We start from the raw sequence: 13,907 nt of genomic DNA, 5'->3' as shown, positions 1-13,907 counted from the left end.
ACACACACACACAATTACATTAACATATGTTACATACCTTTGCTTCGCTGGTAAACATCAATCGTAATACAATGGCAACTGCAATGAAATTACAATCTGTGAAAGGATATTACTGCATACGGTAGTAACTACTCCACAACTGATTTAAATAAATATATTTTTTGTACCAATAGGTCCAGAATACATACAGAGTTCATCCCTTCCATATACATGCTGGAAAACTTTTTTATTTGTTTACTCATAGTTGATAGTGAGAAGCATAAAACCAATAATGATAACAAATGGATACTGTGATTATAAATCTCTTCATGGGGGCAGCAAATAAGGTTTACTTTCAACTTATGAAAGAAAAACAAAAGAAAATTTCTATAAGCAAGTGAAAAAAAAACTGTTGATAACCTTTTCCTGAAATATTAATGAAATATATTACTGAATAGTTTATTTCTTTTATTACAAGTACCCTTGGATTTAAATGGTGCTAAAAATGGAAGATGTGTCTTCATAATTTCACGTTTATTCTGCCTGCTTTATCCCAATATGTATTTCAAAAGAGTAACAATAATAAAGCTATTACGAAGTGGCAATGCATTATCAGTTTCAGTAATTCACTTTTCAAGTCACAAGTAGGAAAGACAAAAAGCAAAGTTCAAAACCTGTGCTATTGAAAAATGGATGAAAATAGGATTAAATGCAATAATGTGAATAGCTTAAGAGAAATGAATGTGCCTCTCTATATACCCAGTGAACTATCAAAAACTGCTGTTTTTACAAAGGAAGAAGAGATTAGGGCATATTCTGCAAGAACTTATTCCTTTCTTCTGAGACTGGCATACAGCAAAATGTGACTTTCCTGTCACTAGATTTCTGAACAATTACGAAGTCTTCTATTGGAAACTTCAGAGGCTATAGAAAACTGAAGACCTTCATTATATGAATAAACTGAGTTTGTTAAATAACCAGCATTGCTATCTGTAACACTGCATACACTGTCATAAATTTCATAATGTTTGATGTTAAGATACTTAGCTTGAATTGAAGCCATACTTACATGTGTAAGTCAGAATTTTGCCAGATAGCGACAAATAATCAGTACTACACAAGAATAATAAACTGACATTCTCGGTAGATGCCAATGTGTACATAGTATCAACAAAAATAATCAATTTTTGAAAATAAATAACGTAATTGGATAGGAAATTTGAAAGCTTTCGGAGCCATTGGCTCCTCCTCCTGGCAGGAGGGTTGATGGGAAGGAACAGGATTGAAGGAAAAGGACTGATGAGGTTTAGGACATGGGGGGAGTTCAGGAAAGTCATTGAGAACCCTGGGTCATGGGAGACTTACCCAATGGGAGGAGAAGGAGAGACTGTTGTCTTTTCATCCAGGCAGGCAAGTCTCCCCTTACCTCTGAATCTGAGCGACTTTTCCGAACTCTCCCCATGTCCTAAACCTCACAAGTTCTTTTCTTTCACCCGTCTTCCTTGCCCTTCAACTCTTCTGCCAGAAGGAGCCATTCGCTCCAAAATATTACACATTACAATTTTTTTTTTCATATGGGTGTGTTCTCCTGATGGTGCTTGATGAGTGGATTTTTTTATCTATCCAATTACAATGTGTATATCATAGTTCATATGTTCTACCACTTTTCTTCATCTGTCAAGCTCAACACCATGATTGAAATGCAGTGGTTGGAATTAAGCCAAAAACTAAGTGAATCATGGTACATTGCATAGTTCACTCTCTTAATAAAACTGAGGAAATTACAATGAGAACAATTTTTTGTAAAGTCAAATGCTTTCCGAGAGCCACAGATAGAATCCTGGAACTCAGCATAATTACACAGTCATCTACTTAATGAAACATATCGTAAAATGAAGACTTTTGTTGGGTAACATATAAAGAATGTGAAATGTTTAATGAATATATATATAGACACACACACACACACACACACACACACACACACACACACACACACACGGCACACCATACAGACAAGGGCAGTAAAAATGACTGGCAATACAACCAGGAGAAAGATTTCTGATATTATAATTCCACAGCCTCGCGTAAGAAAATCAAAACATGCATAGCCAGAAGGAGAAAAAGAGACTCGCCTAAAACATTGGACTTCTGGAACCTGCAGTCAATATGTTTCCTTCAGACTGCCATTAGCATAATTCACTCAAAGCTTAATAACAGATAGAACATACTGTACATTCAGAACTTAATTTCTGAGCAAATGTTTTGGAGAATACACTCTGAATCAGTTGTCTCATAACAAAATTTACAGAAACCCATAACTAAACTGAAACGGCAAATTATATTTCTATCTGTGAGGCATCTGGAAATCTATTCACGTGTGTGCAATGCCCCCACCTACCAAAACTCGCGCAGTCAAAAAAAACCTGACAAAAATTGAGATTAAACAAGTGCAAACAGGAGGAGGAGGAGGAGGATAACAGTTAATTATGTTCCCTAGGTCACAACAGAAAATCACAGAACACACACATTCTAGAAAGATTACTATCCTATTCTGGTTATGGGTGAGATTTCAATAGTAATTATCCATGTCACACCCACTACCACATCATTATATTTGATCTGAGCAGCGACTGTAAGGATAAAGGAAGCTCAATAATTATGTTTTTGTACTGTGCATTTCACATTAAGGTGTAGAGTGTGATACACAAGAAATGACTCAACTTAGTTTCACAGTATTTCAATTCAATTAGAGTATAACATTTTTTTAGTATGTTACTTATGACCCTTACAAATGTATTTTCTGAAAAGAACAAGTGAACTTCTCTCTATGACAAGTGAACTGGCCTTAATTTGTGGATTATATAGCAGTAATGTCAATGATACACTGTCCATGAAATGTAAATATACATACCTACATATAAAATAAAGAGCAACGAATGAAATGACTGAGGTTATGTAATGTTCACGTAACTTTTATAGTAAAATCTCTCTGAAAATTATTCACGCTTTTAGTCAAAGAAACAGTTAATCAAAAGCCATTTTTTAAAGTTTAGTTAATCACAAGCCATTTTTTAAAGTTTTTAGACTCAAGCACAAACATACCAAGCTCAAACCCAACAGCAAAAACACCTCTTAGAAGCTGATAAAAGAATGGAAACAGTGTGATTTTCACAAGTTAATTAGCTCTTAGTGACATGTTGCCTTCAACATTGCAACATTCTGCAGGTTTCAAATCACTGTCGCATCTTTTCAAATCATTTTCAAACATGTTTGATGACACAAGAAATGGTGTTCAATAAATTACAAACTAGGGCTTAACACAGATTTATTTTCCTCGCTGGCTTTGTTTTTCAATAACACTGAGACAAATAATTTCAACTTTCTTTGCCTGATACCTTGGACATAAGTAATTTTACTTTGCATGATTACAATATTGCCTCCTGACATGCCACATATATTCCCTATCATGTAACAAAGAGTGATTGAGCTAGGGGGCTTCAGAACACACTTTTTTCCCCTCAGAATGGATAAAAGAATATTTGAACACTCAGAATTTGCATAGTATGAAGAAAAAAGTAAAGCTGTCATAGCACTTTACTAGCCATTGTTCTGTTGGAGATGGTATTCCATTGCCTTCCTTCAACCTCCAATCTGACGTATCCAACTGTAGGGGAGGAACTACAGTTTAATATAAACTCTGAACAACGATGCAACTAGGCATTGTTCATTTTAATAGATATTGGAAGAGATGGGAGTAGTGGTAAGTGACAGATACGTCCTAGAACCAACTTAGGATCAAATTCGATACCTCTGGATCATCTGTCACTTTATCATTGAACCACACTGTATTGTGCAAAGCTGTTGAAAACCTTATGATGCTTTGGAGACTTTATGGATAAAAGATAAGTATCTACAGAGTTAAAAATGGATCTATACTTTACATCAGCCAAAACAGTTAAATGAAAACTGATATCTTTGGCAATAAAAAACAAAGATCCTGGATGTGTTCATTTTCTTGCAATCCATATCAAAGAACATTTTCCTCCAACTCAAAAAAATGTGGTACACAACTGATGCACACATGTAAATCAAATCCTCAACACTGCAGAATGAGATTGGAAAGAGGTGAAACAACAACAAATATATATTTGCTTAAACATGAAATTGTACAAAGAAAAACATGATATTTTAAGAGAAAGGACAAGAATTTTGGAAATGTAGATGAATGTGATCCTAGACAACAAGAACATGTTAAAATCTACTGGACAATATGAACAGTTTGAGATATTAAAACCATTTATCTCAGCTCCTGTCCTAAAAGATACACTTCTGGCTTCCAAACCAACATTTTATTAACTGCCAATAAAGTAGTAATAATCCAGATATCTTGAAGACTATAATAAAGAAAAGATAAAGCTGTCCTGAAATCAAAGACTTGTTTGAATACAGCAATGCTTTCCTAGGCATAGTCCTGTTGAAGATTGTACACTCTGGGTTTCCTTTGATGTTTCAACCCATATACCCAGTGATTTAAAGAAAGAACTGTCATTCAGCACAAACTATGAAGCATGAAGAAACTTTGACATTTTTTAACATTAGCAAATCACTGAAAGAGAAGCCAACAGACGAGCAGGATAAACTGATAGTATTGTAATTCTACCCTTCACCACATTTTGAAGTGGCCTGCTACAAATTGAGAGGTGGAGATTTAGATAACGATGTCAGCCTTGCCCCCCCCCCCCCCCTCCCCTGCTCCTCTCTCTCTCTCTCTCTCTCTCTCTCTCTCTCTCTCTCTCTCTCTCTCTCACACACACACACACACACACACACACACACACAGGGAGAAAACTATTGACTTTTATTCAAAGTTTAAAGAAATCTATGGTATTAAAAGACTGGAAACAAAGAAATGTAATTACAACATAGCAATTGTGTGTAATCTTTTATGTGAAAATGACTAGCACAAAGAAACTGCCATGACAGCCTAATATGCATGGTCCATGATCTGTGCTAAAACAATGCACTGCCACTTCAAGCTTATGTAATGTACTATCCACCAAAATAAATTACATAGTGCAATGCTAACAAGGAAAAAACATTATCCAATAATTCAAAATACATCTATTTTGGTTTTAAACACAATTAGTAATGCAGTACAGTAATTGGTTTATTTTGAACAAAGGGTTACTTGATCTGATACAATGTGAAACTTAATACGCTGTGCTCTTTCAACTGGCTGAATCTCACTCTGTAACAACTCTCCTAGCCCTCAATTATATGTGTAAAAAACACCACTGATAAAGATTTGTGTATATATTTCAATAAAAATAATTTACAAAAGTGGAAACTATATAAGCATGTACAATTCATACTTGAAAATTATACACTCCATGTAGGCCACTATGTACAGGACATGCCTCAAAAATTCTATAAATAATATTTTTAGAACATTGGAGTACCTAGCCTTTCCCCGTAACACTAAAATGAAATCAGTAAGTTTCCATTGTATTTATATTTGAAATTTTTCAAGACAAAATAACAAGTAGTTCTGCAGTGATTTAAATAACATACAGGAATACACAAAGTAAAGAAACATAGACACACAGGTTAACATGAAGCTATGGGACATGCCAGACGATATATATAGTCAACAACAAGGTCCTCACATGTCTGATTTAAACAGATATTACTGAACACACATTGCTGTTTGTCAATCATTTATGTAAAGGATTTACCTTTTTGTCTGCTTCAGTGGGGTGACAGAAAGTAAAGAATTTTGAGACACAATCACTTTGCATCACAAACAGGTACAGTTTAAGATAATAGGTGCTGAGTGTGGTGTGTCTGTTGGCACAAAAGCTACTATTAACCATGATTCAAAATTAAAAGTAAAGTAAAAAGTGTCCGAGCAGTGTTATTTAATTTTTGCAAAATTTGCAAATAAAATATCAATAAATACTTTAAGTAGATGAAATAAGGAAAGAAACAGGATTTAGCTTTACAAAGAATCTTATGGAATGCAGTGTCATGAGGAGCAAACTCAATGACTTATTTAGAAGAAAACAGAGAGCAAATTTTCACTGTGAAGGATCCAAGGTAGCATAACGCATCGTAAAACACATAAATGTTATACTTCGTCTTTTTTGCAACAGTAGTAGTTTGCTTACAGACATCGGATTGATTTATATATCCCTGCCACCTGCCACTCAACTGTATTATCTGATGACTGAGACATATACTGTTCAATACCATACTTATGACTCTGTTTATTCAACAATATCAACATTCTACGTGGTATGGCATAAAACAAAACTTCTATGCATTAAGTGATCACACAAGATAAAGAAAATAAAGTATTAAAATGTACGACTAGGGTAGCAACTATGTATTCTGGACAGATCTTTGCTTTGGCAAATTCACTGTACAAGTATCTACCACTTAGATGTCTGTCGATTCCTGCCGTAGTACAATGAATGTACGAAGTAGGATTACACGGTGCTAAAAAATAAACACATTTTCACCAAATCCAATTTAATTCTTATATATATATATATTATATATCTGTTTATTATTCTGGACTTGGCAGTTAACTATACACATCTGTGTTAACACTATCTGTAAAACAATGAAATATTCATAAAATAACAGGAAGTTACACTCCCTATCATAATATTCAAAAAGGGCTGTAAGCCCACTGTGATGTACAAAAAGATGTACTCCATAACATACCTGGTAATTACCATTTAGTTAGGATAATGTCCATATTCAACAATTATTTGCAGTAAGTTTTAATTTATAAATCATAGTGATCCCCCTCTCACACTGTTCGATCATTCTGAGCTCGGTATAAAATCATAAACCTGTACCACACACATAAAAGCTGTGTATATGATTTATCAAAAACAGTTCAACAGTAACTCTGCAGCACAAGTGATCACTATCCGTAAGCAACATATGCAAAAGTTAATAGAAGGTGCTAAATATTAGTATATACAGCTAAGAAAAGTACAATGGTCTCAGGAGTACTGTCCTCACCCAGCATATTCCCTTTAAGGCTAGAAAATTTGTGCTTCGATTTTTTCAGCGGTGATGCTGCAGCAGCATAGCACCTGTTTCTGCTGCAGTTGGTAAAACCACTGTTGCAACCATGGTAGCAGCAGGGGCATTGACTTGCTGAGCCTCATGGTCTGTTTGGTGCTGTTGGTGTTCCTGTTCTATCTGCTGAGGCTGTTGCTGTTGCTGTTGCTGCTGCTGCTGCTGCTGTTGTTGCTGTTGCTGCTGCTGCTGCAATGGTTGTTGCTGCTGTGGCTGTGCCTGCTGTTGCTGCTGCTGCTGCTGTTGTTGTTGTTGTTGCTGCTGCTGCTGCTGGTGTTGCTGCTGCTGCTGCTGTTGCTGTAGCAGCTGCTGTTGGTTGTTAAGTTCCTCTTTCACGCGTTTTGTAAGATGGCTGCGTGCATGTTTTCGTAAGTGATCTTTTCTGTAGAAACCTTTACCACACTCTGGGCAAAGTTCTGTCTTTTCTCCTGAATGTATAACGAAATGAAGATTTAGATGCTCTTTACGTTTGAAGCCTTTAAGGCAAACAGAACAAACAAATGGACGATCTGGATTATGACCCAACTTGTGCCTCTCCAAATGTTCCTTCCGTTTTAAACCTGCACCACAAATATCGCAAATGAACCTCCGTTCTATCTTGTGCCCGACAAGATGCTGTTCTAACAGCTCTTTTTCGGGATATGCCATATGACACTCGGGGCAACAAAATAATGTCGTGCCGTCCAACGCAGTTGCAATGTGCACTTGACCTGGCCTGGGCCGCCGGGGTTTTGGAGGTTTTTTCTTATACTTTTTCTTTTTCTTTGTTTTTGTGTTTGTTGCAGGGGCAGATGGCTCCTCAACTGCTGCACCGTTCGCTACTTCGACAATCTCGGGGTTTGAAAGGGGGGATGATTCGATGGCTGCTTCCCGTTTTATCGTTTCGGCAGAAAATTTCAAGAAGTGGTGCAAACTTAGTGGAAGTGTCGATGCTGGGATACGTGACAAGTAGTCTGCCACTGTTGAACCTGGGGTTGCAATACTCTGCCATGCAGCTGGCATGGCAGCAACTGTAGCATGCTGAGCCCCATTACCATTAAAATCATCCTGAGAATCTTTATCATTTTCCGATTTAACAATAGCCAGTTGCAAAGTTTCCTTGCCTGGTTCCCCCTGTATCTTTTCAATTTCCATTGTGGCTATACCGTCACGCAAAATTAATTCTTGTGGAAGATGTGCTACAACAGCTACTGGGAAGGCCTGCTGGTGCTCCTCTGGCTTATCATCTGTTGCAACAGCAATTGTGTGTGTTTGGATCTGCTGATGATGATGCTGTTGCTGTTCTTGAGGATGCTGCTGTGGCTGCTGATGTTGATGTTGCTGCTGTTGGTGATGCTGTTGTTGTTGTTGCTGCTGCTGCTGCTGCTGTTGTTGCTGTTGCTGTTGTTGCTGCTGCTGCTGCTGTTGCTGCTGCTGCGACTGCTGCTGCTGTTCCTGTTGAGGTGTTTGTTGTTGCTGTTGCTGCTGCTGCAACGAAACCTGTGCTTGAGAGCTGTTATTGGAGGCATCTGATTCACTCTGTGGCTGAGCCGGTTGTGGTGTCACCTGAATGTGAGGATGCTGCACTTGCAACTGAACAATTTCACCACCTTGCTGTTGACCACATAATGTTAAAATCCCTTGTGAGAAAAGAGGAGATATATACTTGGGGCCCACATTACTAGCAGCACCATTAGCACCTAGCGTTGCGTTGGGGTTAACTACTTGAATGTGAACTGCTTGCTGTGGCTGTCCAGGTTCACCAGGCTTTCCAGCAATGCTGATAGGTAGGGTTATCAGTGCTTGCTGCGCCTGTGGATGCTGGCTGTTTATGGCACCTTGGGTTGTCAACGTAAAACCATTTGGATCAACAGGGCGCAAATAATGCACTGCACCATCACCACCACTAAAAACACCAAGAACTTGGCCACCAGCAGCAACATTGTGAGCAAGCTTTGCAGTGGCAACTTGATGAACAGTAGCTGTAGGAACTGATCCAGTGAATGGACTTCCAAATGGTGTGAAGTTCATTTTAGCTCTGTCAAAAAACTGTAAAATTACAGAACCTGCAAATAAGATAATGCACAGGATTAGAACACAAAATATACAAGAATTTTACTATTTTCTACATAATTTTCCACTGATGATTTTTGTCCCCTCCCCCCAAACAAACACACACACACACACACACACACACACACACACACACACACACAAAATTTGTTGTGGAGAAACAATGTATGCATTAAAAGTTTTTTTCTGAATATGTAACAATTATTATTTACAAATGAAATTAGTTAAAAGTGATTGAAAAAAGTCTTGTTCACCATGGCATTTACAAGGTAATACTTCCTGTTCTTTCAAAAGTATTCTGTCCCAAGCTAAGCACGGAAATCTTAACAACAGTGCTCAAACCAATTAGGAGACCGATACAGATATCTGATACATTTTGGATGGAATGATACATAAATTAAGAGAAAGGCAACCCCTCACCTATAGGAGACATGCCTAACAGAAAACAGTGTTCCCTAGCTTTTGAGCTCTGGTTCTCCTTCTAGTAGAAAGTACACACATTCTGACATACACCTATGGAGACGCCCAAACACACTATGAAGACACAATTCCCACCTATGTAGTTTGGAGGAACTTGTGCTGTCAGAGAGTAACCAAATGGTGCATGTAATGAAGCAGCAGTTAAAGTAATTTGTGTTGTGGTGGGCAGCATGTTTGGCAACTGGATGGTCAAATATGGATTTGGTCACACTTTGGTGGTGGAAATTTATGCAAGGAAACAGTACCTGCAGAATAGCGCATATATGTGGCTGCTTCCACATATGGCCCAATTTTTTTGGGTTTGGCCTTGGTTTTTTGGTGGTCATTTGCACAATTAGATAGTAATTGCAACATAGCTGATATATAACATGGCACTTTCACATGTGGTACTGCCTTTTATAGGATAGCAAATTCCTGAGACTGGAATGTGGTAGGAGGTGATGGGTGGGTGTATGGGACAGGTCTTGCACCTGGGTCATCCACAAAGGAATGACTAATGATGTGCAGGACTGGAGTAGGGCTAGATAAGGATATTCTGTACATTGGGTGAGTGGCTGAGCACTACCTTGGGTGATGTGGTTACTATTTTGCCTGGGATATCCCTTAACTCAGAGAACGATGAGAGATAGTCAAAGCCATGGTGATGGTTGTACTTGAACTTTTCAACATCAGGGTGATACTGGATGATAACAGGAGTGATGGTTGGTGGCTGGTTAACACGTTTACTCATGAGAGAGGAGGATATGGCAGGGGAGATATGTTTATGGATGAGCAGGGTAAGACATTCCCTGTCAATAAAGGCTCTGGTCAGATTATCAGTATATTTCAAAAACTCCTGCTTTTCACTGCAGATACATTCACAGGTGGTGAGGTCGTAAGGAAGAGTCTTTTTGACATGGAACAGTTGACAGCTGTCGAGATACTATTGATGGCTAGTGTGGTGTATATGAACAGACATCTTCATGGAGCCTTCTGAGAGGTTGAGATTGTCATCTAGGAAGGTAGCTCACTGAGTTGTCCTTGGCATGTGTCCATAACATGAAAATGACATCAATTAATCTGAGGCTGACAAGGGATTTTAAGTACTGAGTGGATATAAAGGATTTCTCCACACGGCCCATAAATAAGTTGGTGTAGGATGGTACCATGTGACTACTCATGGCAGCAACACAGATTTATTTATAGATTTGGCCTTCAAAAGTGAAATACTTGTGGGTCCACATCTGTTTTGCAAAGAGGATTTGGAAAGAGGTAAAGGCTCTGGTATAAGGAGGAAGCTGGGAAAGATAGTGTTCATGGTTGCAAGGTCCTTGGCACCCTCTTAGAACTCCTTTTGTCTTTTTGAGCAGCCACTGAGTCATCTGTCTTTCCCACTCTTGCCTTGTACTACTCTGTTATTCACTCCTTGCCCTGTGTGTCCTTCCCTAACCCCTCCTCACACCCATCAGCTCAGGCAACCGAGCTCAACAATTGATAATCAATAATTAAAGTCATCACAGCCACAAAAATGTACATTTGTGTGTCTATGTGTGAATGTGTGTACTTCTTACTACATAAAGAGCCAGAGCTTGAAAGCCAGTGAACAGTTTTCTTTTACGTTTGTCTTTGTGTCAAACATCTGTCTGCTATAAGTGTCTCGTTGCCTTTCCCCTATTTTAAATAATGTTGAGATGAATGTTGTGACGTGGTCAATTTAAGGGTACTCACTGCTTGGTATTGCTACAGGATCAGGAAAAGTCATCTCCACTCGCCTAGATGCATAACCCGACGTATCGACATATTAGTAGTGTGACATGCCCAAATCTCCAAAAGTATGGTAGAAGCTAGTCAGTTGCAGGCAGAGATAGCAAATGACATTTGAGCTTCCAAAGTATAATTTCACAGGTGATCAGTGAGGAGCTTAGGTCATGGTCAAATAAAGGTCTAACATAACTTTAACTCTGTTGACTTCGATTTGGATAAAAGTCCAGTTGCCTGGAAATTAATTATTGCATTCACACAATGGGATATTGGCATATACAACATGAATATCAGCACCACATCTTCGATAAGCCAGTCCATTTACAGACTGATGTCTCTTGCTCAAGGTCATCACAGGAGGTAGCAGACTATTACTCAATTGTAGGAAACAGAACGCAGAATATCACAGAAAATGCTCATTTTTATTTTTGTGAAGCTAACTTCTATGCACATGGCTTCGGTGTGTATCCCATTAATTTCATATCATACCATCTTAGTACATAAAAGATGATGGACAGAGGAACATTTTGGGTAGGGATATACTGAATGAAGCCGTATTTTATTCTTTGAAAAGTCACAGTTAAGTACTGCTGGGTGAGGTGTGAGACCAAGGTACTACTGAGCTGTGATGTATGCTGGCGGCATGGACCACCAGTCATAACTTTATTCGGACAGCTATGCCTGGCTCCAGAGAGACCACTTGATGGTTTGATGTTGTCAGGAGATGTCCTTCCAGTGCTATGGTCACAGCAATATCATTTCACCCCCGCTGGAAATGTCAGGGATTCACTTGTAAGACGTACTGCAAGAACATCCCATAACTTTGTACAGTATCCACACTTGCCACACCCATATGGAGCATGAAATAACCCACACATTTTGCCTAACTTGCACCTTACAACATGCCAAATATTTCAAAGATTTACTAATTGGAGAATTCTGTTTTCTTGAGCAGCACTAAATACATAGATTTTAATAACCTGTAACTGGGTTAGGGATTGTCCCTGGTAACGATTATGCAGGCAGGATAAAAACACCATCATATTGTCCTTTTGTGTCTTTTACAACTTGGTGTGAAGTCTGATCATGTATGAATAGAGGCTTGAATTAACTTTAAATTTGTTGTCTTTGATGTGACAGATGCCTCAAAATCTAAATCACAATGTTCTAAAATTGGCTGAGTGGCGTACATATACCAGAGCTCAAGACTGCTTTTCTGTAGGAGCAGCAAAAATCACTCAGGAAGTCAATGATAATCTAACTGAAGCAGGGTTGGTCATTTGTAATGGCCACATATACAATGTTATGGAACTGTAACAGTTCCTTCTCCATTTTATTGTTATTACACTACTCTACAATTTGTCAGTCACAGCTCCAAACATACGGACAAGATTTTATGTAGCCTCCAACAGTACATTCTATAACAGTATAAATTATCCAAAAGTATATCCTTCTACGGATGTCTCCTAATAACTCCGATGAATGTCTATACATCTGCATTGCTACAAAGGCACTGCTTATATTCTAATGGCAAAAGCAAACTTCACTAAATATTATATGACAGTAAAATGTTTTATAAAAGTAAACTACACAAACACCTCAAACAACTGGTGCAACAAGAATGAAAAACAGAACTATAACAAGAGCTAAACAAGTACAGCTCGCTTTGAGCATTAATTAACCTACAATACGGCAATCAAGAAATGACTGAATGAATGGTTATCTGAAAGGTATTTTTGCAGCTGGTGGGTATGAAATCTGAACAGGCTATTTTAGTTCTGGAATTAATAAATGAAAAGTGAAGATTGACGCAATTCAAGAAAGAATAATGTGAAAGTGCACAAAAAGTAACAATCAGAAATATACATACAACAGATTCATTCACAGCACTTGTCAGGGACTACGGCTGGCAGCCTTGCAGTCTGGACAGCCTGAACGATCAGAATCTAATGCCCCAAAAGACATTCCGCTCCTTTGAAAACGTTCTGTCGGTTAAGTCCTGCAAATGAGAAGTAATATGTATGAAAAACAAGGCACATAATGACATTCCAAAAGCAAATTCATGATGTATCAGAATGAAAACTAAAACCTAAAATAGTTCATAGCTAAGAAGACAACACTGTGGTTCCAGACATATTCATAAAAATCAGTCAGGGAACAAATAATTAAAAAACTGAAAATATGGCATAAAAAGGGCCTTAATAAGGTATCAAAGCTTCAGTTAGCAAAGTAATTCACCGAAAAAATTGCACCTGCAAAGGTCCCGCAATTTTCTGTCACAAGTTTGAACACAAAATTAATTTATGTGCAAAAAAATTCCCCAACACAATTTCATAACATACATGAAATGAACAGAAAAGCACTAAAATAATTAACAACAATAAACAGTAATTATTTGCCGTTGCTAGCTGCAACAGGCAGAAGGTGTGCTTTGTTGGTGCTGCACATTTTTCTAGATTTTGACTGACAAGGGGAAGGCCTCAGACCCGGCCAACTGATTCGGCTCAAATTTGGCAGGTCGCTTTTGTGCAACCTGAAACCAAGGAATGTAAGATATT

At 38.0% G+C, this 13,907-nt stretch overlaps 1 protein-coding gene across 2 annotated transcripts in view; it reads right to left on the bottom strand.

The window, feature by feature from the left end:
• Positions 1-5,088: 5,088 nt before the first annotated feature.
• Positions 5,089-13,907, bottom strand: part of LOC124595297 (zinc finger protein 853-like) — a 39,828-nt gene continuing 31,009 nt past the window's right edge. For both annotated transcript variants that reach the window (XM_047133983.1, XM_047133984.1), the window contains 2 exons: positions 13,220-13,348; positions 5,089-9,122 (listed from right to left, as the gene is read on the bottom strand). In XM_047133983.1, the coding sequence (XP_046989939.1) occupies positions 7,063-9,087 (2,025 nt within the window). In that variant the 5' untranslated portion in view covers positions 9,088-9,122; positions 13,220-13,348 and the 3' untranslated portion in view covers positions 5,089-7,062. The remainder of the gene's footprint in view (positions 9,123-13,219; positions 13,349-13,907) is intronic.

This window comes from Schistocerca americana, chromosome 2 (genome assembly GCF_021461395.2).
Source record: "Schistocerca americana isolate TAMUIC-IGC-003095 chromosome 2, iqSchAmer2.1, whole genome shotgun sequence".
Lineage (NCBI taxonomy): Eukaryota > Metazoa > Arthropoda > Insecta > Orthoptera > Acrididae > Schistocerca > Schistocerca americana.
Note: the sequence above shows the minus strand (reverse complement) of the source record. Positions and strands in the feature narration are given on the sequence as shown.